Source organism: Danio rerio, chromosome 17, assembly GCF_052040795.2.
Source record: "Danio rerio strain M-AB ecotype USA chromosome 17, GRCz13ab, whole genome shotgun sequence".
Lineage (NCBI taxonomy): Eukaryota > Metazoa > Chordata > Actinopteri > Cypriniformes > Danionidae > Danio > Danio rerio.
The window spans coordinates 732,501-756,186 of record NC_141037.1 but is presented as its reverse complement, the minus strand read 5'-3'; the positions used below and the strand labels follow the sequence as shown (position 1 = coordinate 756,186).

The following is a 23,686-nucleotide window of genomic DNA, read 5'->3' as shown; positions in this document are numbered from 1 at the left end:
ACAACTAGATCATTGTACAAAAATATTTCTCTGTGCAAACCAGCTCAACGCCAAACCACTGATGTTCATTTGTAAATGCCCATATATCTTAAACATTTATGGAGAAAACCCATAAACAATTCAAATAGTTTCTTAAAGCTTTTGTTCCCTTAATAAAAACTTAATTATAAAACATTTCAAGGTAAATGCTTGTAAAAAAATATATATTAAAATTAAGTGAGTTTATGATCAAAATAAGAACAAATTTCTGCAAAAGGGTGAACGATCTGTTTTTTAATATAATAATAATAATATAATATAATATTAAATTCTTTTATATAGTTAATATAATTGAGACAGAAACAGTCATTTTTGTTTGTTTGTTTGTTTGTTTGTTTGTTTGTTTGTGTGTTTGTTGCATGCTAGATCAGCCTTTAAAAGTCATAGAAGCACCTACACAAAAATACAACAGTAATATATATATATATATAGTAAACACTAATGTTTTTGATCCATACTAAAGTAAAGTATTTGATCTGTTGTGGCGATTCTACAGTTGCTATGGTAAAAACAACTACAGTAACTGATCTGTTCTGGCAATTCTACAGTTACCATAGCAACACAACCACAATAGTAATTGATCTTTTGTGGCGATTCTACAGTTTCTATGGTAACACAACGGCTATAGTAATTAATCTGTTGTGGTGATTCCAAAGTTGCTATAGTAACAACGACTATAGTACTTGTCGATTTCTACACAACAGCGATGGTAACACAACAGTCATAGTAATTGATTTGTCATGGCGATTTTGCGGTTGCTATGGTGACATAAGAAATATTATACTACAATACGCCACAGTTTACTGTAGTAAAAACAAAACTAGACTACAGTATATTTTAAGTTGACTCTAGGTATTTTTACAGTATGATGGAACACACATGAACAGTGAGTACTGTAATGAACACTTTACTATAGTATGCTTCAAAAACACCAGTATAGATGACTGTAGTACTTCACACCTCAGAGCTCGTCTCTGCCACACTCTCCGCTGCGGATGACTTTGAGCTGCTCTGAGGGCTTCACCATCATCCAGGCGTATTTGCACATGCGCTCTTTATTGCAGTCTTTCTGCCAGTAGATGACGTTCCTGCGGTTCAAGTTGGCGCCTGCGCACGCATCGTACCACCAGCCGCCGCCCGCCACGCCCTGGAACTCTAGCCGGGCACAGTTCTGGTAGTAGTTGTCGTTGTCTCTGTCTCTGGTGGTGAAGCGCTGGTTGTCGTGGAGGTAGTTCTCAGTGTCCGCCGTGAGCGCATCCGCTGCGGTGCCCGTGAACAGCCCGAGCCTCAGCCGGTACTGCGCCCGCTCGTCCTCCACCATCACCGGGTCGTACTCGCCGGTTTTGGTCACCGCGTCTCCGTCCACCAGTTTAATGCCGAGTTTGAATCGCTCTGGGCCGCTGGTGAGCTGGTGCAGGTGCTCGTTGCCCAGCCAGTGGTTCCCGGTGAGCGAACCGAAGCCGCGTTTATAGTCGTCCCAGGAGCGGTCAAAGTCCACGCTGCTGTTGACCGTGATGTGCTGCACCACCGTCCAGCCGCCGTCCGCCATGGCGCAGAACACCGCGATGCTTGAGCCACCGGGCCGGATCACATACAGGCCGTCCCGCGCCTCACCGCCCGAGCGCTGCCACAGATCATGACAATCCCGTGGGATCTCTGATACACAAACACACAGAGAGACATGTTCACATGCATGCAAATATATTAGCATGCATGAATTATTAGCCCTCCGGTTAACTGTTATTATTTTACATCTTTTCCCCAATAGGGTGCTGTATGAACACAGACTCTTCATTTTCAGTCAGCAGCTCAAGCGCTTCTGGAGAACTGTCATACAGTTACAAAATCCCAGCATTTAAGATCTGATATCTTAGAAAAAAAACAATGATCATCTCTGAATAAATCAGTCTCCTAATAAAGCCGGCATATCAGCGCGCTGCTACAATGAAAACATGTGATCCAATTCGCACTTCTGATTGGTTCTTGGGATATAGCGGTTTTTGGCAGGTGGCGTTTAGCGGCTTTTGCCAACAAACTGTTATTCCTGAATGCGCTGACGCTGTGGTTTACATGACTAGAAGCAAATCTATTTCTCTTCATGTAGATATTTTTCCACAGTATTTTCAACACAGAGTCAAAGAATCAAATGCAGAGAGTTTCAGGGCCTACTCACACTATGCCAGGGGCGTTGCTAGGGTCGAAAGGGATAAGGGGCTTAGCCCCAAAGACCCCCCCGCCCCCCACCCCCTAAAAAAAAACCCAGTTTCACAATTTGATCTATTGTAATCTTAATAATAGGATTAGAGATAGTTTAATGATAAATAAATGGTTTTTGAGTTGACAGTCTATAACAATAAATTGTGAAGCTTTGTGACTTGTAACACCAAAAAGGAAAAAAATTTAAAAATTACCCACTTCTTATTTACTATTCTGTTATGAGCCATATCATGCCCCTTGAGCCTCCTATCTCCTCTCCTGATTTGCAGTTTCTTTTTGTTTTTTGAAAATTAAAATTTCTGCATGTCTTCATATCTGAAAATATAATTTTTTTTATGGACCAAGTTGTTATCCAATGTGATACAAAGCTACACACATGTTTATTTGGACAGAGTGATTAACTGAGGTGTAGTGTTGTCAAGATACTGGAATTTCTAAATTCAATACCTCGCAAAATATTGATATTCAATGGGCTTTTTTAAAAAACAATTGTATCAAAAATAGTACAAAAAAATAAAGATTTAAATGCTAAAAATGTGTTTACTTCAAATTTCTTTAGAGGGAGATTTTTAGTTTTCCTCAAAATAGGTTGATGTGGGCATTGTAGCACTTTGAATGCATGTAATGCCTGTTTCATTCACACTTGAGCAGAAATTCCATATATGCCTCACAAAAGTTGTAGAATATTCCAGGAAAACCCAAATATTATGGATGAAGGAATCCAGCTATTGCTGGAGTTGAATGAAAATAAGATCTGAATATACATAAAAAAGGCTTAAACTGATCATTTACACGACTGTGACAATAAATGTAGTTGAAGTCAGAATTATTTGCCCCCCTTTTAATTATTTTTTCCTATTTTAAATATTTTCAAAATGATGTTTAACAGAGCAAGGACATTTTCACAGTATGTCTGATAATACTTGTTCTTCTGGAGAAAGTCTTATTTGTTTTATTTAGGCTAGAATAAAAGCAGTCTTACATTTTTTAAAAACCATTTAAGGGTCAAAATAATTAGCCCCTTTAAGCTATATTTTTTTCCGATCATCAGCATAAAAAACTATCGTTATACAATGACTTGCCAAATTACCCTAACCTGCCTTTAAATGTCACTTTAAGCTGTATAGAAGTTTCTTTAAAAATGTCTTGTCAAGTATTACTTACTGTCATCATGGCAAAGAGAAAATAAATCAGTTATTAGAGATGAGTTATTAACACTGTTATGTTTAGAAATGTGTTAAAAAAATAATCAGGGGGGCCCGGGGGCATTAGGAATTTTCATAAGAAAGTCGATTTATAATCCGCTGCTAACTGACATAGCATGTTACTGTAGAATATAGCCATAAAATAATATGCTAAATACATGAACTCACTGTGGTTTAACTATTACAGAAACAAATGTGACTGGCTATATCATATCTAGATAAAGATGTCTAGATATATATATATATATATATAAATATCTGACTGCACGTCCCCGCATCCCTAAGGACTGTTTGGCGAAATATTTGATGACATATCAAATGACTGAAACGATATAACTAGAGAAATCTCCACTGTCTGCTGAGTGAGAGAGCGCTTCTCACTGAACAGTGCAGCAGCGATGACGTAAGCATGCCCAGGCCTGATTGTAGTGTGAGTGCGGGCCGTCGGGGGAGACGGGAGGGGGGACAAGCGTGCTTTGGCCCGGTTCGAGGCAACTGTACCTAGTGTGAGTATGGCCTCAGCGTTCACTTGCTGCTCACAATAGTACCTGGATGCAGCCTTGATGATGCAGGCTGAGACTGCATATCTCAGAGATGCAATATCAGACTCAGTGCACTCAATGGAGCGAGTGACGTTACCGTGAGGGGTGGGGTTAGGTGAACCCATTAAAAAGCATGCAGCTCAGATTGCACTGCACCAGGTCTGCACCCAGACCCCTCTCGCTGCTTGCGTCTTTCATCTTGTTTTACGCTTAAACAACTAAGTGCATGCTTAAATCCATTTAACTGATTGTATTTTAATTACATTACAACATCAATGCTGTAAAAGAAAGCTTGTGAAAACTTTCACCAGAAGTTTATTGCTGGCTGAAAAACACTAGCTGTGCATTTAGTATATTTATGTTTAACGGAGAGATTTTTTTTCAACACATTTCTAAATGGAATAGTTTTATTAACTAAATCTAAATGCATCAAGTTTATATGTTTGTACACAAGTTTTATGTGTGTTGTTTTGAACATCCAATAATTTAGATGAACAGTTGAAAGCAGACGTTTCCATGCACTGTATTAAAAGGTGCATAACCATTTTAAACACAGTCAGATGTTAATGTGAGTAAACCGTTTCTCTTTTAGGTAAGTGAGGATGATCACGTGTGTTTCTGTTCTGCTTAACAGCAGAATAATGAGAGAGATATGGTTTGAGAAATTGTTCTAACTCTTCTTGAAAGTCAAGTTTACTCACAATAAGATGATTCTGCCTCTGATAAAGCTCAGATGATGATGTCAGGGTTTTGGAGGTTTCTGATTGGCTGATTGACAACATTTGAGTTAATGTGAGGCACAACTGTAGAATAGTATTGAAGGAAAAGCTCAAACACACTGCTTCCCTGTGTGACAACATGAGAAAACCAACAAGCCAGAATCAACAACAAAGCCAGATTACCATCAGCTGAATCACACTGCAGACTGATGTGTGGAGACATGTCCTGTGCTCTGATGGAGCTGAGATTGAACTGTTTGGCCATAATGAGCAGTGTTACATCTGGAGGACAAAGGGGAAAGCGCACAAACCTAGGAACACCATCCCAACTGTGCAGTATGGGGGCGGCAGCGTCATGTTGTGGGGCTGTTCTGCTGCAGGAGGGACTGGTCCACTTCACAGTATAGATGGCATCATGAAGACAGAACATAATGGAGAAATTCTGAAGCAACATCTTAACACATCAGCCAGGAAATTAAAACTTGGCCACAAATGGCTCTTCCAGACAGACGATGACTCTAAGCACACTGCCAAATTAGTTCAAATGTGCTTTAAGGACAACAGAGTGAATGTTTTGGAGTGGCCATCACAAAGCCCTGATCCCAATCCTATTGAGAATGTGTGGGCAGAGCTGAAGAAGCTTGTGCGAGCAAGACAGCCTACAAATCTGACTCAGTTACACCAATTCTGTCAGGAGGAATTGGCCAAAACTCTTGCAAACTATTGTGAGAAGCTTGTGGAAGGAGACCCAAAACACTTGACCAAAGTTATACAGTTTAAAAGCAAAGCTGAAAAATACCAAGAAATGTGTGTAAACTTCTGACTGTCTAGAAATTAATAAGAAATTGTCTCATTATTCTGGCATTTAGGAAATGTAAATCATTCAGGTAATCCTGACAGAGCTAATAGAGTAAACGTTTAGTATCATTTACCATCAGACATTTTTTTTTAAATGGTTATGTTCCTTTTTAAAGTGTATGTACACTTCTGCTTTCAACTGTATATGTGAGTAATTTATAGGTGTATATGCACGTGTTTTATGTATGTGTTGATCAGCAAAGTTTCATTTAAATCCTACCTCATACTATACACATACACATGCATGCATACACACACTCACACGAGCATAATACTGAAATGATATTGTTCTGCAGAAACATGTCTAGTGTGTTGTGTGTGTTAATCTGATACGATTAGTCTTTATCAGATCTAGTTCATCAGGTGTTTATGGACACACCCTAAATCCTGCTTGATCTTTGACCTCTCGTCTGGTGGGTCAAATGTCAGAGTGTTTTAGTAGCGAAAAGCTAAAAACCATGTCAAAATTAAGTGAGTTTTTCCTTTAAAAAAGCTAAAAAAGTAAAATAGACTTGTTTTTTAATTTAAAATAAGATTATTCTGCTTCCCCCATTGGCAGATTAATTTTGTTTCAGTGAAAATCTCAGTAATGTTGACTCATTATTTCTGAAAACAACACAATATTTTCGCTTGTCTAGAAAATCCTTCTTGATTTAAAAGTTTTTAGATATTTGGACTAGAAACAAGACAAAAACAGTGTGAACGCATGCATGAATGAATGAATGATCTGACCTTTCTGTCCGAGGTTCAGGATGAGCTTGTGTTCATCCGGATGGAGTAGATGGAGGTTTTCAACAGGAGACGCTTCAGTCTGAACACACAAAAGCAGAAAAACAGCACACCACAACACACGCATCCTCAGACGGAGAGAGAAACCCATCAGAATGCAGAAATCATCTGTCTGTGTGTGAGTGTGTGTGTGTTCATGTGTGCACCCAGACTGCACCGGGCCTCTATCAGCTCTGGACTTCAGCCCTTTATCTGGACTCTACTGTACGCCAGGATCCTTCGCTTTATCTGATTCATGACCTGATTACCTGCCGGACCTTGACCTCCCGGTCACAGCAATCAGACGTGAGTTTCTGTTTTAAATGTGCTGATAGGCTCAGAAATATACAGAAAATATTAAATACATGTGGCAGAAATTCTGATGAGGCTAGTTCTACTGGGGGATGCTAGAGAGATGCGTCTTTATCAGATTGTGATTTTAATCCCGTCTGAGTTTGTGGGTCTCGTTGTAATGGAGTATGTTTTTGGTATTTATGAGCACACTTTCTCACAAAACCATTCTGCCTAATTCACAACACATTTGTTATACTTTATTGTCCATTCATTTTTCTTCTGCTTAGTGCCTTATTTATCAGGGGTCGCCACAGCGGCATGAACCGCCAACTATTCCATCCGCAACCCAGTACTGGAAAACACCCATACACACTCACTCACACACACACACACTCATACACTACGGCCAATGTAGTTGATCAGTTCCCCTATAGTGCATGTGTTTGGACTGTGGGGGAAACCGGAGCACCCGGAGGAAACCCACACCAACACGGAGAGAACATGCAAACTCCACACAGAAACACAATCTGACGCAGCCTGGAATCGAACTAGCGACCTTCTTGCTGTGACACCACAGTGCTGACCACTGAGCCACTGTGCTGCCCCACTTTATTCTCCTTTTTAACGACGTTAAATCAGTGAACTTGGAGTTCAAATGAGAGTCATTTGCATTTTTCATCACCCACACCATCTTCATACAAGGGCATTCCTCAAAGCAGCACTTGTCCAGAGAAAATTGATGCCAAGGAATCAAATCAAATCACTTTTATTGTCACATCATCAGCATCTGAACAGTGAACAGCTTAGGTGCTGGCTCCAGGCACTGTAAAATACTGCAACAGACAACAAACTTACTCAATACAGGGCAATGTAAAATTGGCAGTGTTGACAGCGATATGTGCGATGAATAGGTGAACTCATAGTTGTAGGCAGTGTTGTTTCAAGTAGTGCATGCTACATGTTGATGGTGTGCAGTGAGGGGTATGGAAGAGTGTGTTTAGTGTTCATCAGCCTGATAGTCTGAGGGAAGAAGCTTTCCTTCAGTCGGCTGGTGCGTGATCGGATGCTGCGGAACCGTCTGCCTGAGGGTAGCAGAGAGAAAAGTCTATGTCTTGGGTGGCTGGAGTCACTGATAATTCTCTTGGCTTTCCTCATGCACCGCCTGGTGTAGATGTCCTGGAGGGAGGGAAGCTCACCTCCTACTACGTGTCCAGCACAATCCTATGTACGCCCTTGCGATTGCTCCTGGTGCTGTTTCCATACCAGGTGGTGACGCAGCAGGATGCTCTCCACAGTGCAGGTGTAGAACGAGCGGAGGATGTGGGGGCTCATTCCAAACCTCCTGAGACGCCCGAGGAAGAAGAGGCGTTGTTGTGCCTTCCTAAGCACTGCATCTGTGTGAGCCGTCCATGTCAAATCCTCAGCGATGTGGACTCCAAGAAACTTGAAAGTGCTGACTCTCTCCACTGGCGTCCCGCTGATGGTGATGGGGGTGTGCTCTCTCTTCTCTCTCCTGAAATCCACCACCAGCTCCTTGGTTTTGCTGATGTTGAGTGATCTTGTTTTCCTCACACCATGGCATCAGTGTGTGCACCTCCTCTCTGTCTAATCATTATCGGTGATTAGGCCATCAGCAAATTAACGATGACGTTGGAGCTGTGTTTGGCTGTACAGTCGTGTGTACAGGGAGTACAGGAGTGAGCTGAGAACACAGCCCTGTGGAGCACCAGTGTTGAGGATCAGTGTGGATGAGGTGATGTTGTTCATTCTGACCACCTGGCGTCTGCTTGACAAGAAGCCCAGGATCCAGTTGCACAGAGAGCTGTGTAGACCCAGATCCTGGAGCTTCACCACCAGCGTGGAAGGCACTATGGTGTTGAATGCTGAGCTGTAGTCCACAAACATTATTCTCACAATCACATATGTGTTTTTGTTTTCCAGGTATCCAGGTTTCCATAATCCTGGACCAGGCCGTATCCTGAGCAGCTGCTGTGGTGGTCATGGAGGAGTGGAGAGCATGAGAATGATTCCTAAAAGCATTCCCGTCAACCCTCCCGTTTTTCCTGGGATTCTCCTGTATTTTACAGTTCTATCCTGCTATCATGCTGTAAAGGTATTTTGCCGTATTTCTCTCGTATTCTCAGTCTTTCTATGAAGGGTGGCAATAAACATTAAAGAGCCGATCCTCCCTATACACAACCCATACCACCGAACCAACAGGGGCCGCCCTTTGCTCTTAAACAAGTCTGTTCTCTGCTTTCATTTTATTTAGGCATGAAAACACTTTGAAATAAGAATAAAAACGGCAGGATTCCCTTTGCTTTTCATTACAGGTGCCGTCGCCCCTCCTTTGCAATCCTCAAAACAGTCATATAGCGGTGCGTGAATGTCAGCTGACGCGCTCCATAGTGATAATAGACACTGCTTCCCAAACAGATTCCGTACACACGATTTGAAGCAGAGTGAAAGTCTGGGTTTAAACAGACATATACACATAATTAATGATAATAACATCTAGAGATGTCGATCTTGGTGGGTTTTTTTTAAACACAACTAGTTTTGTCCTAAAAGAGCATGAACAGTTAGTAAAGCAGTCGAACGGTTTCATTATAATGTTAGATGTGTGCATTTTTACAGAGACACCTCTGCTGTTTCATGTAATCAAACGAAAAATCTAAATGAATGAGAGATTCATTCGCTGCTCTTTAATCCGAATGTGTGAGTGATACAGTGAAGAAAAGATGAATGAGATTTGATAACTTTATTATGTTTCTTTATAATAGCTATTCATTTTAATAAGCTGAACTTTACTAATTTGCTGCTAATGTGTTTATCATTCATTCATACATTCATTTTCTTGTCGGCTTAGTCCCTTTATTAATCCGGGGTCACCACAGCGGAATGAACCGCCAACTTATCCAGCAAGATTTTACGCAGCGGATGCCCTTCCAGCCGCAACCCATCTCTGGGAAAGTATTTATCTATTCTTTTGTAAATATAAAATAATAATAATAATACATTTTACTGATCATTTAACTGTTTATTTACAGTGAAACAGCTCCAGATGAACATATTTACTAAAAATTTTTTATGGGGGGGTGTGTAGGGTGAGGGGTTCTGGTGGGCTTATCCCTTATTTTCACATTTCAATGTCGACAGGTCTGTGCAAGACCCCATTGACAGAAGAGTCTTCTCATTGATCCCGTGGGCAAGGCTGATCACTCGCCGGTGACCTACTCACACCTGCAGCTTCTGCACAATGGACATCCAGCGTTCTCCAGCCTCCGGCGCCTAGACTGCAGCTCTGCACAAGAAGTTTGGCCAGAGGAGAAATGGTGGTGCCCAACTGAGCCTGGTTTCTCTCCAGGTTGTTATCCTTCACTTTGGTCAATTGGTGAAGTTTGTTCCTCCACTGTCTCCACTTGGTTTGGGACTTGTGGAGCTGCACATGGATGGATTTGCTCTTCAGTGTTTGGACTTTCAGCAGTGAATATTAAACCAAATTATGAAATTATTGAATGTTTTGATGTTGGAGGTGGAACAGGCTTTCCATTTTGAAAATCCCACAGCATTTTTGTTGACTATACAACACACGAGGTGGGCATAGATCATTTTTTAGATCACTGTAATCTTGAAATTAATCTAGATTAAAATGGCTCATCTGAATTCTGCCGAACACATTCAGAATAAAAAAATGTGTGCTACCCAAATTTTACTTACTAAAATTAAGTCTTTGAGAACGGGTTTCATGGCAAAATGCGGAAGTTTTCTTCTGTCCATTCGGCGTGCATTACTAAACTCCAAAACACTCTCAGCAGTCCTCACTCCTGCTGTGCGTCTAATAGCCCAGTTTGTCACGGGGGCCTGAAAGAAATATTCATGAGTGAAAGAGAAACTGCTGAACTGCAGTTAAAGTCAGACAAAATTACAGGAATCTCTTACATTACAGCACTTGACGTAAACACCTTCATTATATTATTGTCTATAAGGCAGATAACTCGACTACAGATGTCCATGTAAGCGTAGTCAGTCGTGTCTTCAGTAAGTGACAGATTTAAAAGTGCATCCTGCTGATGTGATCATGTGATTCAGAAAGGCACTTGTTTGTCAGACAGCTAACCGGTCAGGTATACATCCATGCTAAAATATCAAGGTGAAAGTCATCATAGCTTGCACACCCAGCTCCCAATCCAACTATGAGATCAGATAAACGGCCATATTTTTTATCGCGTGATAAGAGTCTCACGTTAACGCCGATAACAGCCCACCACCAATATAAATCTACCCTAATATACATCTTTATTGTCTAGTTACTTTTCATTCATCCTGTAATTAACACATTAATTATATGTAAGGTTTTATTACACTTGTTTATAAGCCCCGGGTCTACATGACTATTGTGTTTGTGAATTTTTTCATAATGCATTATGAAACATTTTAGCAGGAAAGTATTGATTAATCATGATTTACTCATGAAAATGTCAGTTCCATGCAGAAATTTGTGGTTAGTGAAGGAGATCTAGTGTTTTGATGAACTTTGTCTTTAGTTTAGTGTGACACGTTACGTCAGACCTGTGTGTGTGTGTGTGTGTGTGTCACTCCTAGGAGAAACACACACACAGTTATATTTAGATCAAGTCTCTGTCCATAAATGTCACACTGGGCTCATCTGACACACACACACACGGCAGGGACCGTCATAAAACTACACAATCTGTGAACCAAGAAAACAACAGTGTTTTTATGATCATTTATTCTGAATTATTAACTCTTTTAATAAATAATAGATTATTCAGTACCTCCTGACAGATGAGTTGACAGCCAGTAATAATGTGTTCTGGTTTACCGAACTCAATCGAACACATCAGATGAACCTGTAGACTTTCTTTATATTAAATAATAAGATCATCTGTCTCATCATCTCCGCCTCGGAACTCCACCTCTCAGACCAAGAGCTCCACCTCTCTGATCATCAGCTCCACCCCTCTGACCCTGAGCTCTGCTCCTAGGGCCATTGGCTCCGCCCACTGCCCTCCCATGACCTTTGGCCGGTGTGAAGATCTTGGTCATGATCTCAGAGACGTCTGGAAGCTCCTGGTTGGAGTTCAGCATGTTCATGGACTGCTCCATCTCCTGTCAACCAATCAGGTGGTCAGTATTTAGGTTTCTATACACCTATTTTCTATATGTATTTCTATACACCTATTTTAATACATTTTGGAATATATTCATGGTAAAAATGCCCATAAATTTGGAAAATGCACATAAAATAACATCTTATTTTCTTTGTGTCATTAATGTTGGTGTGCAGATATAAATGTGTGTGTGAGGGTCTTTGTGTCATTAATGTTGGTCTGCAGATATAAATGTGTGTGTGAGGGTCTTTGCGTGCGTCATTAATGTTGGTCTGCAGATATAAATGTGTGTGTGAGGGTCTTTGTGTCATTAATGTTGGTCTGCAGATATAAATGTGTGTGTGAGGGTCTTTGTGTCATTAATGTTGATCAGCAGATATAAATGTGTGTGTGGGGGTCTTTGTGTCATTAATGTTGGTGTGCAGATATAAATGTGTGTGTGAGGGTCTTTGTGTCAGTAATGTTGGTCTGCAGATGTAAATGTGTGTGTGAGGGTCTTTGTGTCATTAATGTTAGTCTGCAGATATAAATGTGTGTGTGAGGGTCTTTGTGTCAGTAATGTTAGTCTGCAGATATAAATGTGTGTGTGAGGGTCTTTGTGTCAGTAACGTTGGTCTGCAGATGTAAATGTGTGTGTGAGGGTCTTTGTGTCATTAATGTTAGTCTGCAGATATAAATGTGTGTGTGAGGGTCTTTGTGTCAGTAATGTTGGTCTGCAGATGTAAATGTGTGTGTGAGGGTCTTTGTGTCATTAATGTTGGTCTGCAGATATAAATGTGTGTGTGAGGGTCTTTGTGTCAGTAATGTTGGTCTGCAGATGTAAATGTGTGTTTGAGGGTCTTTGTGTCATTAATGTTGGTCTCCAGATATAAATGTGTGTGAGGGTCTTTGTGTCATTAATGCTAGTCTGCAGATATAAATGTGTGTGTGAGGGTCTTTGTGTTATTAATGTTGGTCTGCAGATATAAATGTGTGTGTGTGAGGGTCTTTGTGTCATTAATGTTGGTCTGGAGATATAAATGTGTGTGTGAGGGTCTTTGTGTCATTAATGTTGGTCTGCAGATATAAATTTGTGTGTGAGGGTCTTTGTGTCATTAATGTTGGTCTGCAGATATAAATGTGTGTGTGTGAGGGTCTTTGTGTCATTAATGTTGGTCTGCAGATATAAATGTGTGTGTGAGGGTCTTTGTGTCATTAATGTTGGTCTGCAGATATAAATGTGTGTGTGAGGGTCTTTGCGTCATTAATGTTGGTCTGCAGATATAAATGTGTGTGTGAGCAGCAGGAGCTGAGGAGGTGGAGCTCTACTGTTTCTTATTGACTGGAAACACTGCTTCACTTTACTCACTAATGTTTTATGCCATATTCCAGTTTTGTGCATAAGTCTAATCCACATCTTTGGATGTGAATAACAGCTAGTCAGAGTGATGTGTTCATGTGGAGTGGATGAATTGATACTGAATGAACAGATATTGATTAACAGTTAATAAATAAACATACCCGTCTCATCTCTGGATCGCTGGGGTTGAAGACTCTCGGGAGGAGGAGGATGACGAGGAGAGGAAGAACCATCATGAGCACCTACCAGAACATGACAAAAGTGTTGGGTAAGTCACTACAAAAAATAATGAATTACTAATGTGGCTTTAAGCTGTATATAAGTGTCTTGAAGAATATCTAGTCTAATATTATGTGCTGTCATCCTGACCAAGAGAAAAGACATCAGTTATTAGAGATGAGTTATTAAAACTATTATGATTAGAAGAAATAAAAGAGGGCTGATAATTCTGACTTTGATAACTGTGTATGTAATGAATTAAAGTAGCGCACCATGGGGTTGAGGATGAAGTCTGTCCATCCCCAGCTCTCGCGCTCCGTGAAGAATCGGTGCAGACCAACACTCCGCATCTGCAGCGGGTACGGCAGCAGGATCACCTCTGACGTCTGGATGTAGTTCACCACACGAGCCCTGCACACACACACACACACACCATCAGGACTGACTCAGGCTATGTCCACATGTACGAAAGATTTTCAGAAGCGTCAGTATGCGCACTTCTCTCCTTTAATTGACCAACATGGCTTTATTCTGACGCAGGGCTCACAAAAGAATCACAGATCATTTAAGCAAGCAGCAAAAGCCATATTTTGAGTGCAGAGAGGAGGACCTCATCGCCCGCACCCGCATTCATCCATCAGACCTGGTCCCGCAGGACTGCAGTCAATACCTCACACACACACACACACCTCATCTTCCCTGCGGAGGTGATGTCCACTCGCACCGGCAGGAATCTGTAGGTCGGTGAGGAGATTTCCAGAACATATGATCCAGACGGGACATTGCTGACTGTGAAAGATCCGTCATCCCTGCAGAACCGGCTGATTATTATACAGAATAATGATGCTGTCAGATCAGACACACAACACTTCCAGTAGCACTGCACAGTGTAGTACCCATATTACTATCGCAATGGTTTTAATAATGAAGGATTTTAGTATGGATGATGAAATTCTGAGCAATCATTCAAAAGCAATAACACAGCGAATTACCGCATCCGAGTTGGATAACTAAGGAAGGGAAGTTTGTCAGAGTGTGTCTAAGGCTGCTTTTACACCTGTGGATTGATTCTAATTTTGCCAGTAACATCACACTAAGGCCTCTTCACCCTTCACTGTGTATTACTCCGCCCACATACAGCCAGCAACAAGCAGAGACGCTACAGTTTGACAAATGTTACTGTTGTTAGACAACACAATGGACTTTTGAGGCTATTTTAGTGGAGAATGTAGTTGTTTGGACTGCAACTATGCAGTTTATTTGAAAGAATGGTGCCTATTTTAAAATATTTACAATTTCTGCAAAAGCTCATCTGCAGCCATTGATGGTTGACGTTGTCTATCCACAAGATGGCGCCAGAACCACATAATAAGCCCCTGCCTAGTGTTTTTTCTTAAGGCTGATTTATACTTCTGCGTCAAACGCCAGCGTATGCTACGGCGCTGACGCATAGCCCTTCGCTGTGGCCGTCGGCGTCGCTGCTGTGCACCTCTCAAAAATTGTAACTACACGTCGCAACGACGCGTAGCGCAAGCTCTGTGATTGGTCGGCTTGGTAGCGCTGATGAGTCTGGGCGGGACCGAGAGCCGCGCGAATGGCGCGAGCTGGACGTGAGCCCAATGGAGCTATTGTTTACAAGTGTGGAGTCCCGTGAAGGAGCTCCGGATGGAAAGTTTTGTTTTGTGTTTACCTCATAGTTAAAGTTGTTGCACGCCCGCCGGTTCCTGCCTCAGCGAGTTTGAGCCACTTGTACATCCAGGAAGTGTTCAGAAAAAGCAAAACAGCAGAGAAGAAACTCGACACAGAGGAACATTTACACCTCACTGCCAACTAGCATTTCGGAAGTGTTAATGCAGACCGACAGAGACAGCGCGCAGAAGTATAAATGCACAGCCACGCGCGTTGCATGCACTGTGGGTCATGCCCGTCGCAGAAGTATTAACCAGGCTTTAAGTGTGGATAAGAAGCTGACAAACGGAAGCCTCGTGGTTTTTAAGGTGGACCAGATAGAGTCAATAAGAAGCTGCGAATAAGAAGCTGGATTCAGCCTCGTCCCTCCTTATCGCAAACACAACAGCAGTCTGATAGTGATTGCTCTGTTCGAGGTTAATTATTGAGATATTGTAACAATCTCCTAATGTTTGATATGCATTGTGTATAAATGTCCCCTTTAAGAGGACTTCTCTAGTTGTTTTACCTTTGGGATGTAAGCACGCATGTATGGGAGCTCAGTTCAGTTCAGCGAGCTCTGAGGAGAAGTGTGTGATGGTCGCTCTACCGCTGTATCATTCTTTTATTTCAATAACGTAACATTTTACATTGCGATGGATGTTTGAGTGTCTTTTTCTTTTCCTTTTGTCTACTCATTATCGTTGACTGGCATGTATGTAGTCGACAGCACTTTGGAGAAGCGCATAAAGGCCAATAGATAAGAAAGAGCAAAATAGTTTCTGTCTCTTTTTTATTCCATAAAGTCTCCGGGTAAACGCTGGGACACCTGGCATCCGTCGCAATACCGATGGCAACAGAGAAATACTCTAGACTGTAATAGACTGTAGGGAGATATCTCTTTATTTTTATACACAAGATTGTGCTGTCGAACTGCTGTATAATGGTGTAGCAGTGTGATATTGCTCATTTATGATGATGAGCAATAAGACATTATAAGCGATAAGCTGCGCTTTATTTTGACACCCACAGACATCATCACCAAATATAAATCAGAGGTAAGACTTTCTCATACATAGCCGTTGGCTAGAATTATGCATTATGGGCTTTACATTATAACAGATACACCAAGACTGCTGTTCAGTCAACTTATTAATGGATAAACAGCTGTCGTTAATGTTTCAGCATGCGTATTTGCGTATTTGACATGAAATGCACATTTACCGGTAGGAATGATGACATCCCACCCTACTCATAATTCTCTCTTCATATAGCTGCATATATGCCTATGACATATCCATAATACAGTGAGGCAGTGGCGCAGTAGGTAGTGCTGTCGCCTCACAGCAAGAAGGTCGCTGAGTCGCTGATTTGAACCTCGGCTCAGTTGGCGTTTCTGTGTGGAGTTTGCATGTTCTCCCTGCCTTCACGTGGGTTTCCTCCCGGTGCTCCGGTTTCCCCCACAGTCCAAAGACATGCGGTACAGGTGAATTGGGTAGGCTAAATTGTCCGTAGTGTGTGTGTGTGAATGTGTGTGTGGATGTTTCCCAGAGATGGGTTGCGGCTGGAAGGGCATCCGCTGCGTAAAAAACTTGCTGGATAAGTTGGCGGTTCATTCTGCTGTGGCGACCCCGGATTAATAAAGGGACTAAGCCGACAAGAAAATGAATGGATGAATATGCATAATACACTGTGATATAGCTTAGATTGGATCTTATTGCTTTCTCACTACAATCGATCCGCTCCAGAGTTTGTTTCTATTGAGTCGGACCACCTCATCCAGGCAATCTCAGACCGATTGTTTTGGCGCGGATCTAAACGCCATTTCTGGATTCACTTATGCCAAACGAACCGCTCTAACTGGGCAAATAAGACAATTTCAGAAACAAAAGTCTAGGTGTGAAAGCACCCTAAAAGTGGAACACAGCCCAAGAATGTCTCTGCTGGTTTTCCAGGAATGTTCCCTCACTGTCAGGAGAACATTCCTAGCAAACCTTCTCTAAATAACCTCAGAGCTCTGGAAAGGTTAGTATTTAATAATAATAATAATAATAATAATAATAAATATAGCTGCAAGCAGCAATTAAGGGGCCAAGCACTTTTGACCATAAGGTGGCGCTGCTCCAGAAGTTTTTAAGGACTTTCAGGACATGGGGTTGAAGATGCATACCATGTTTTGTAATGATATGTGAATATGTTGGTAAAATATAGCATTTTTGGCCAAAAATCGAAATGGGCGACGCCCAAAATGGCTGACCTGTGAAAATCAGACATCATTCGGCTCGACATGCTCTGCCGGATGTAATGAGACCAGTTTCATGAGTTTCGGACGAAAGGTTGAGGCGTTATAAACCAAAAAAGCAAGTTTTTTGTATCTCCGGACCACTAAGGGGCAGTGTGCCGAAACTCCGCATATAGCCTCAAACCCTAGTTGTCATAACACACACCAAGTTTGGTGTGAATCGGTGAATGCGTTACAGAGATATCGTCTCAAGTCCATCTTTGCAAGTTCTACGTTAAATTTAATTGCAAGTTAAACGAAAACGGTTGGTCAAATCAACTTGAATTCCATAACTTTTGGTTGGCATGGTCTGTAGATCATGTGATTCAATTTTAGTGATAATCGGAGAAACGGCCTAGGACGAGTTCGATCAAATAGGTTTTTCGAATAATTTAAAATAGCGCGAAAAAATTCATGACGGAAAATGACGTCATAGGGTGCGTTTGAATCGGACTGAGCCAAGGAATCAGAGAAAAAAAGAAATTTGATTGTAGCCCATTTGGTTCAAAAGTTATCATGATAAACATACATGAACGTTTGGACAAGTGGTGGCGCTAGAGAGTTTGATTTTGAGACTTCACATTTGGTATGATTATTGTTATTACTGTCCTCTATCATTGTGCCAGATGCTTACCATGTTTTGTAATGATATGTGAATATGTTGGTAAAATATAGCATTTTTGGCCAAAAATCGAAATGGGCGACGCCCAAAATGGCTGACCTGTGAAAATCAGACATCATTCGACTTGACATGCTCTGCCGGATGTAATGACACCAGTTTTATGAGTTTCGGACGAAAGGTTGAGACGTTATAAGCCAAAAAACAAGTTTTTTGTATCTCTGGACCACTAGGGGGCAGTGCGCCGAAACTCTGCATGTAACCTCAGACCCTAGTTGTCATAACACACACCAAGTTTGGTGTGAATCGGTGAATGCGTTGCGGAGATATCGTCTCAAGTCCATTTTTGCAAGTCCTTCGTTAAATTTGATCGCAAGTTAAACGAAAACGTTGGTCAAATCAACTTGAATTCCATAACTTTTGGTTGGCATGGTCTGTAGATCATGTGATTAAATTTTGGTGAAAATCGGAGAAACGGCCTAGGACGAGTTCGATTAAGTAGGTTTTTCGAAAAATTTAAAATAGCGCGAAAAAATTCATGACGGAAAATGACGTCATAGGGTGCGTTTGAATCGGACTGAGCCAAGGAATCAGAGAAAAAAAGAAATTTGATTGTAGCCCATTTGGTTTAAAAGTTATCATGATAAACGTATGTGAAAGTTTGGACAAGTGGTGGCGCTAGAGAGTTTGATTTTAAGACTTCATGTTTGGTCTGATTAATGTTAATACTGGCCTCTATCATTGTGCCAAATTATACAACTTTCCCGCATACGCCTATATGGGCTGCCATTCAAATCTGGCGGAAGAAACGGAAGAAGAAGAAGAAGAACACTAACGAAAGCAATAGGTGCCTACGCACCTACGGTGCTTGGCCCCTAATAATAAGGGAAACTAAATGGGAGTAATGTTCTGTGTTTGCCGTGCTGAACTCCAGAACATTCTGTGAATCAGAAATGTACATCTGGGATGTGACTGAGAATCATTACCATAGGCTGTTGATATTGGTATTCACCTTCCTTTATGTGCATTCTGGAAAATTGCTTTAAAATTACTCAATAGAAACCGATACATTTTGAAAATGTTCACACAAGAACATACCCAGCAGGCACACAACGTCATAAGACATCAAGATTAGGTGAGATTTAGGTGGTGATGTTGGGTGACCAAAATTCATCCATTTTCATTTTGGCATAGTCCCTTTATTAATCCGGGGTCGCCACAGCGGAATGAACCGCCAACTTATCCAGCAAGTTGTTACGCAGCGGATGCCCTTCCAGCTGCAACGCAACAATGGGAAACATCCACATTCACACACTACGGACAATTTAGCCTACCCAATTCACCTGTACCGCATGTGTTTGGACTGTGGGGGAAACCGGAGCACCCGGAGGAAACCCATGCGAAGGCAGGGAGAACATGCAAACTCCACACAGAAACACCAACTGAGCTGAAATTTGAACCAGCGACCTTCTTGCTGTGAGGCGACAGCACTACCTACTGCGCCACTGCCTCGCCCCTGACCAAAATCTAGTGTTCTTTATTTAGATGTCTAATAACAATGTATGATGACTTTGATATTTGGTTGTTTTTAGGTTGCGTTAGTAAGTGACCAAAATCAAACGTTGAGTCAACATCTTAAACCAGCGTCATACTGACGTCTGACATTTATTCGTCAGGTGTGGCAACTAAAATTCAACGTCTGATAGACGTCATAGTGGTAACATCAAGCTGTAACATCATGTTTCATTTGGTTGTTTTTAGGTTGCGTTGGAAAGTAACCAAAATGCAACGTCTGTCCGACATTGGACACTGGCATCAGTCTGACGTTTGGTTCTGATGTCAACCCGATTTTCATTTCCACCCAAAACACAATGTCCCATGATGCTGAGGTACATCAATCTGACATCATACAGACCATTTCAGTGTGCTCATGTCTTTGTCCCATAAACATTTCCACTTGTTATCAAACTATTTCATAACTGTAGCAAGAGGCAATTCAATAACTTACTAATTAAACAGCAATCATAACATTATTTATCAGCATGTGGCTCTTTTTGGACTCTCGTAAGCTATAGAAATTCAAAATATAAATCAGGAAACACACAGGGACCATTTGTTTTTGTTTACATCTCTCGAAATGGTCTATAGGCGTCCTGTGCGGGCTGAGTATGCACACAGCTGAGGGGATAAACTTTAGTGAGTGAAGTGTGCGCCTGAGCTTGATCAGCCTGCGTGATGCGATTTATTTTCTGCTGATTTAACAGATATAAATGTGTGTGAGGGTGTTTGTGTCATTATTGTTGTCAGTCTGTCATCACAGTGTTTAATTTAAGTAGTATTACTTCCCGACTGAATCATTAATATATTAATATTTGCATGCACACAGTGTGTAGCGCTGTGGCCTCACAGCAAGAAGATCTCTGGTTCGAGTCCCAGCTGGGTCAGAGGGTGTTTCTGTGTGGAGTTTGCATGTTCTCTCAGTGCTGGCGTGGGTTTCCTCCGGGTGCTCCGGTTTCCCTCACAGTCCAAACACATGCGCTATAGGGGAATTGGGTAAGCTAAATTGTCTGTAGTGTATGAGTGTGTTTGTATGTTTCCCAGTAGTACTGGGTTGCAGCTGGAAGGCCATCTGCTATGTAAAACATGTGCTGGATAAGTTGATGGTTCATTCCAATGTGGCGATCCCTGATTGATTAAGGGACTGTGCACGCGCTAAATAAACTGTATCTCTTGTTATCCCCGCTCGCTCTCGTCTGCATGCGCGCACCTGAGGAACCCCACGTGCTTCTCTCCATCCAGCAGAACTCGCGCAGATGAGATCCAGTCCTGTGCTCGCACACCCGGGACCAGCGCGCGACCAGACACATGCACCCGCATCTCCTCATGAACGAGCATCTCCTCCTCCTCCTCCTCGCGTGAGAAACACGCGTGCAGCCCGAACAGCAGCAGAAGCGCGGGCACGCAGGCGCGCACATAGAAGGGCACGCGCATCGCCAGTCGGCCAATACTAAATAGTGAATAATAAAGATTTTCTCTCTTTCAGGTGTAAATGAACAGTAATAAACGCGGGACTTTAGACCGCTGCCTGCTGCTAGAGTCAAACCAGCGCTGCGTGATGACGTCACGCGCCACAGCCGCTCACTGCAGGGATCGTGAATATAGTTCTGCAAACACATTTCAGTGTGCTCATGTCTTTGGCCCATGAATATTTCCTGCTCGTTATCAAACTGTAACAAGAGGCAATTCAGCCTTAACTTGAAAACAGCGATTATAGAAGTATTTATCAGTATGAGGCTCTTTTTGGATTCTCAAAAGCTATCATTCATTCATTCATTCATTCATTTCCTTGTCGGCTTAGTCCCTTTATTAATCAGGGGTCGCCACAGCAGAATGAACCACCAACTTATCCAGCATATTTTTTACACAGCGGATGCCCTTCCAGCTGCAACCCATCACTGGGAAACACCCATACACTCATACAACACAGACATTCATTCATTCATTTTCTTGTCGGCTTAGTCTCTTTATTAATCCGGGGTCGCCACAGCAGAATGAACCGCCAACTTATCCAGCAAGTTTTTACGCAGCGGATGCCCTTCCAGCTGCAACCCATCTCTGGGAAACATCCACACACACATTCACACACACACTCAGACACTACGGACAATTTAGCCTACCCAATTCACCTGTACTGCATGTGTTCGGACTGTGGAGGAAACCGGAGCACCCGGAGGAAACCCACGCGAAGGCAGGAAGAACATGCAAACCACACAGAAACGCCAACTGAGCCGAGGTTCGAACCAGCAACCTTCTTGCTGTGAGGCAACCGCACTACCTACTGCACCACTGCGCCAATTTAGCTTCACCAATTCACCTGTATCGCATGTGTTTGGACTGGTGGAGGAAACCGGAGCACCCAAGAAACCCACGCCAACACGGGGAGAACATGCAAACTCAGAAACACCAACTGAGCCAGCTGGGACTCGAACCAGCAACCTTCTTGCTGTGAGCCGATTGTGCTACCCACTGTGCCACCGTGACGCCTGCATTATTATTAATGGTAAAAAAAAGGCACTTACCTAGTAATGATGCACAAACTACCCACCCTTTTCAAAAAACATTACTGATAATGACGAGTTTTTATTATTTGTTCTTTATTATTATTGTTTTTACATATATATTATTCATCATTTGATTTAACAAAGTAAAACATTGGATTATTATGACTGATAGGAGAAGAGGCGTCAACAGCACGTCTGATAACATTCTGTTGCATTAGCATGTATTTTTATTATAGCAATCTGAACAGAAACACACTCTATTAAGCACAATACAGCACACATATTCCAGTGCATGATTTAATAACACACAAACACACACACACACACACACAGATGTTTTACTGGAGATGATGCTCAGAGCTGGAGTAAATGACACTCGATGGCCTGAGAAACAAACAGAGTTCACATTAATTAAACTTGTGACATCAGAACTTCCTTCATTATTGTTTTATTGTGTAGACACAGAAGTGTGTGTGTGTGTGTGTGTGTGTGTGTGTGTGTGTGTGTGTGTGTGTGTGTGTGTTTCACCTTCCAGATGTGTGCTGCTGTTTCTGATGCGGATGTGAAGTGTGTTTGCAGAGTCCAGAGGTCCTGCAGATGCTGCTTTAGTGCATCAATGTTCCTGCAGGTCAGAGCAGCGTCAGTGTGTGTGGGAGAGAGAGTATGTATGTGTGTGTGTGTTCACCTGTGATCTGACGACTGTGTGTCTGTGATCAGCACAGAGCTCCAGCGCTCCAGAACTGCCTGAACCCAGACTAAAGCTGTGATCAAAAAACTGACGAGAGAAGTCATCATTATACACACACACACACAAACACACACACACACACACACACTTACTCTTCAAAAGGACTCTGCAGAATATTCCAGACCAGAGGAAAGAGATCCACACAGAAGCCCACGGTGAGCTGAGCGGAGCCCTGCTGCAGACTGAAGGACAGAGCAGGTAATACACAACACACACTCCAACACACACACTGCAGCACACACACTGCAGCACTCACACTCCAGCACACACACTCTGGCAAGCACAGTCCATTAAACACTCCAGCAAACACACTCGTCTGTGTGGATTCAGGTCCTGTACCTGCTGGTGAGCGCCGGCAGACAGTGGATGAGCAGACTGGTGTCCTGCAGTCTGTGGAGGAGAATAATGAACACGGTGTGTCCCAAATCACACACTAGTGCACTATTCTGGGCCAGTGTATTGCACTTATTTATTCATATTGAGCTTTTTTGATTTAAACAAGTGTTGAATGTTGAACAGTTCATGCACTCAAGGAGGAGGAGGAGCTGATGATGAAGGAGAGAGGCTGAGTATGAAGAGGAGCTGATGATGAAGAGGAGGAGCTACTTATAAAGAGGAGGAGCAGATGGTGAAGGGGAGGAGCTGATGATGAAGAGGAGGAGCTACTTATAAAGAGGAGGAGCAGATGGTGAAGGGGAGGAGCTGATGACGAAGAAGAGTGGCTGATTATGAAGGGGAGGAGCTAATGGTGAAGGGGAGACCTGATGATAAAGAGGAGGAGCTACTTATGCAGTGGAGGAGCAGATGGTGAAGGGGAGGAGCTGATGACGAAGGGGAGAGGCTGATTATGAAAGGGAGGGGTTACTGGTAAAGTGGAGAGGCTGATAATAAAGGGGAGAAGCTACTTATTAAGAAGAGGAGCTGATGGTGAAGGGGAGAGGCTGATTATGAAGGGGAAGGGTTACTGGTAAAGG

At 42.3% G+C, this 23,686-nt stretch overlaps 3 protein-coding genes and 1 long non-coding RNA gene across 6 annotated transcripts in view; 1 reads left to right on the top strand and 3 right to left on the bottom strand.

The window, feature by feature from the left end:
• Positions 1–957: 957 nt before the first annotated feature.
• On the bottom strand, positions 958–6,458 carry zgc:194887. The gene is made up of 2 exons (NM_001128762.1): positions 6,313–6,458; positions 958–1,695 (listed from the first exon to the last, which is right to left on the bottom strand). Exons 1-2 carry the CDS (start codon positions 6,434–6,436, stop codon positions 1,001–1,003), a joined length of 819 nt encoding a protein of 272 aa, NP_001122234.1. The 5' UTR covers positions 6,437–6,458; the 3' UTR covers positions 958–1,000.
• LOC147839855 (uncharacterized) lies at positions 4,216–8,886 on the top strand. The gene is made up of 3 exons (XR_015513083.1): positions 4,216–6,654; positions 8,584–8,738; positions 8,787–8,886. It is a non-coding gene; the product is annotated as an uncharacterized LOC147839855 (long non-coding RNA).
• A 2,493-nt stretch (positions 8,887–11,379) lies between these two features.
• Positions 11,380–21,020, bottom strand: emc7a (ER membrane protein complex subunit 7a). Of its 2 annotated transcripts, none has more exon segments than NM_001441563.2 (5): positions 11,380–11,775; positions 13,278–13,358; positions 13,608–13,746; positions 14,025–14,144; positions 20,671–21,020. In NM_001441563.2, coding segments are annotated over 5 exon segments (780 nt in total). In that variant the 5' UTR covers positions 20,895–21,020; the 3' UTR covers positions 11,380–11,559.
• Positions 21,021–22,247: 1,227 nt separating this feature from the next.
• The window catches only part of LOC141378485 (KATNB1-like protein 1), a 46,779-nt gene continuing 45,340 nt past the window's right edge, over positions 22,248–23,686 (bottom strand). Inside the window, exons 6-10 of one of the 2 annotated variants that reach the window (XR_015512942.1) lie at positions 22,969–23,102; positions 22,805–22,927; positions 22,650–22,739; positions 22,493–22,586; positions 22,248–22,348 (exon numbers count right to left, since the gene is read on the bottom strand). Coding sequence is in view for 1 of the 2 variants with exons in the window: in XM_087290095.1 (XP_087146221.1) it covers positions 22,319–22,348; positions 22,493–22,586; positions 22,650–22,739; positions 22,805–22,894; positions 23,052–23,102 (355 nt within the window). In the remaining variant the exon portion in view is untranslated. The remainder of the gene's footprint in view (positions 22,349–22,492; positions 22,587–22,649; positions 22,740–22,804; positions 22,928–22,968; positions 23,103–23,686) is intronic. The other variant, XM_087290095.1, reaches the window with a different exon arrangement.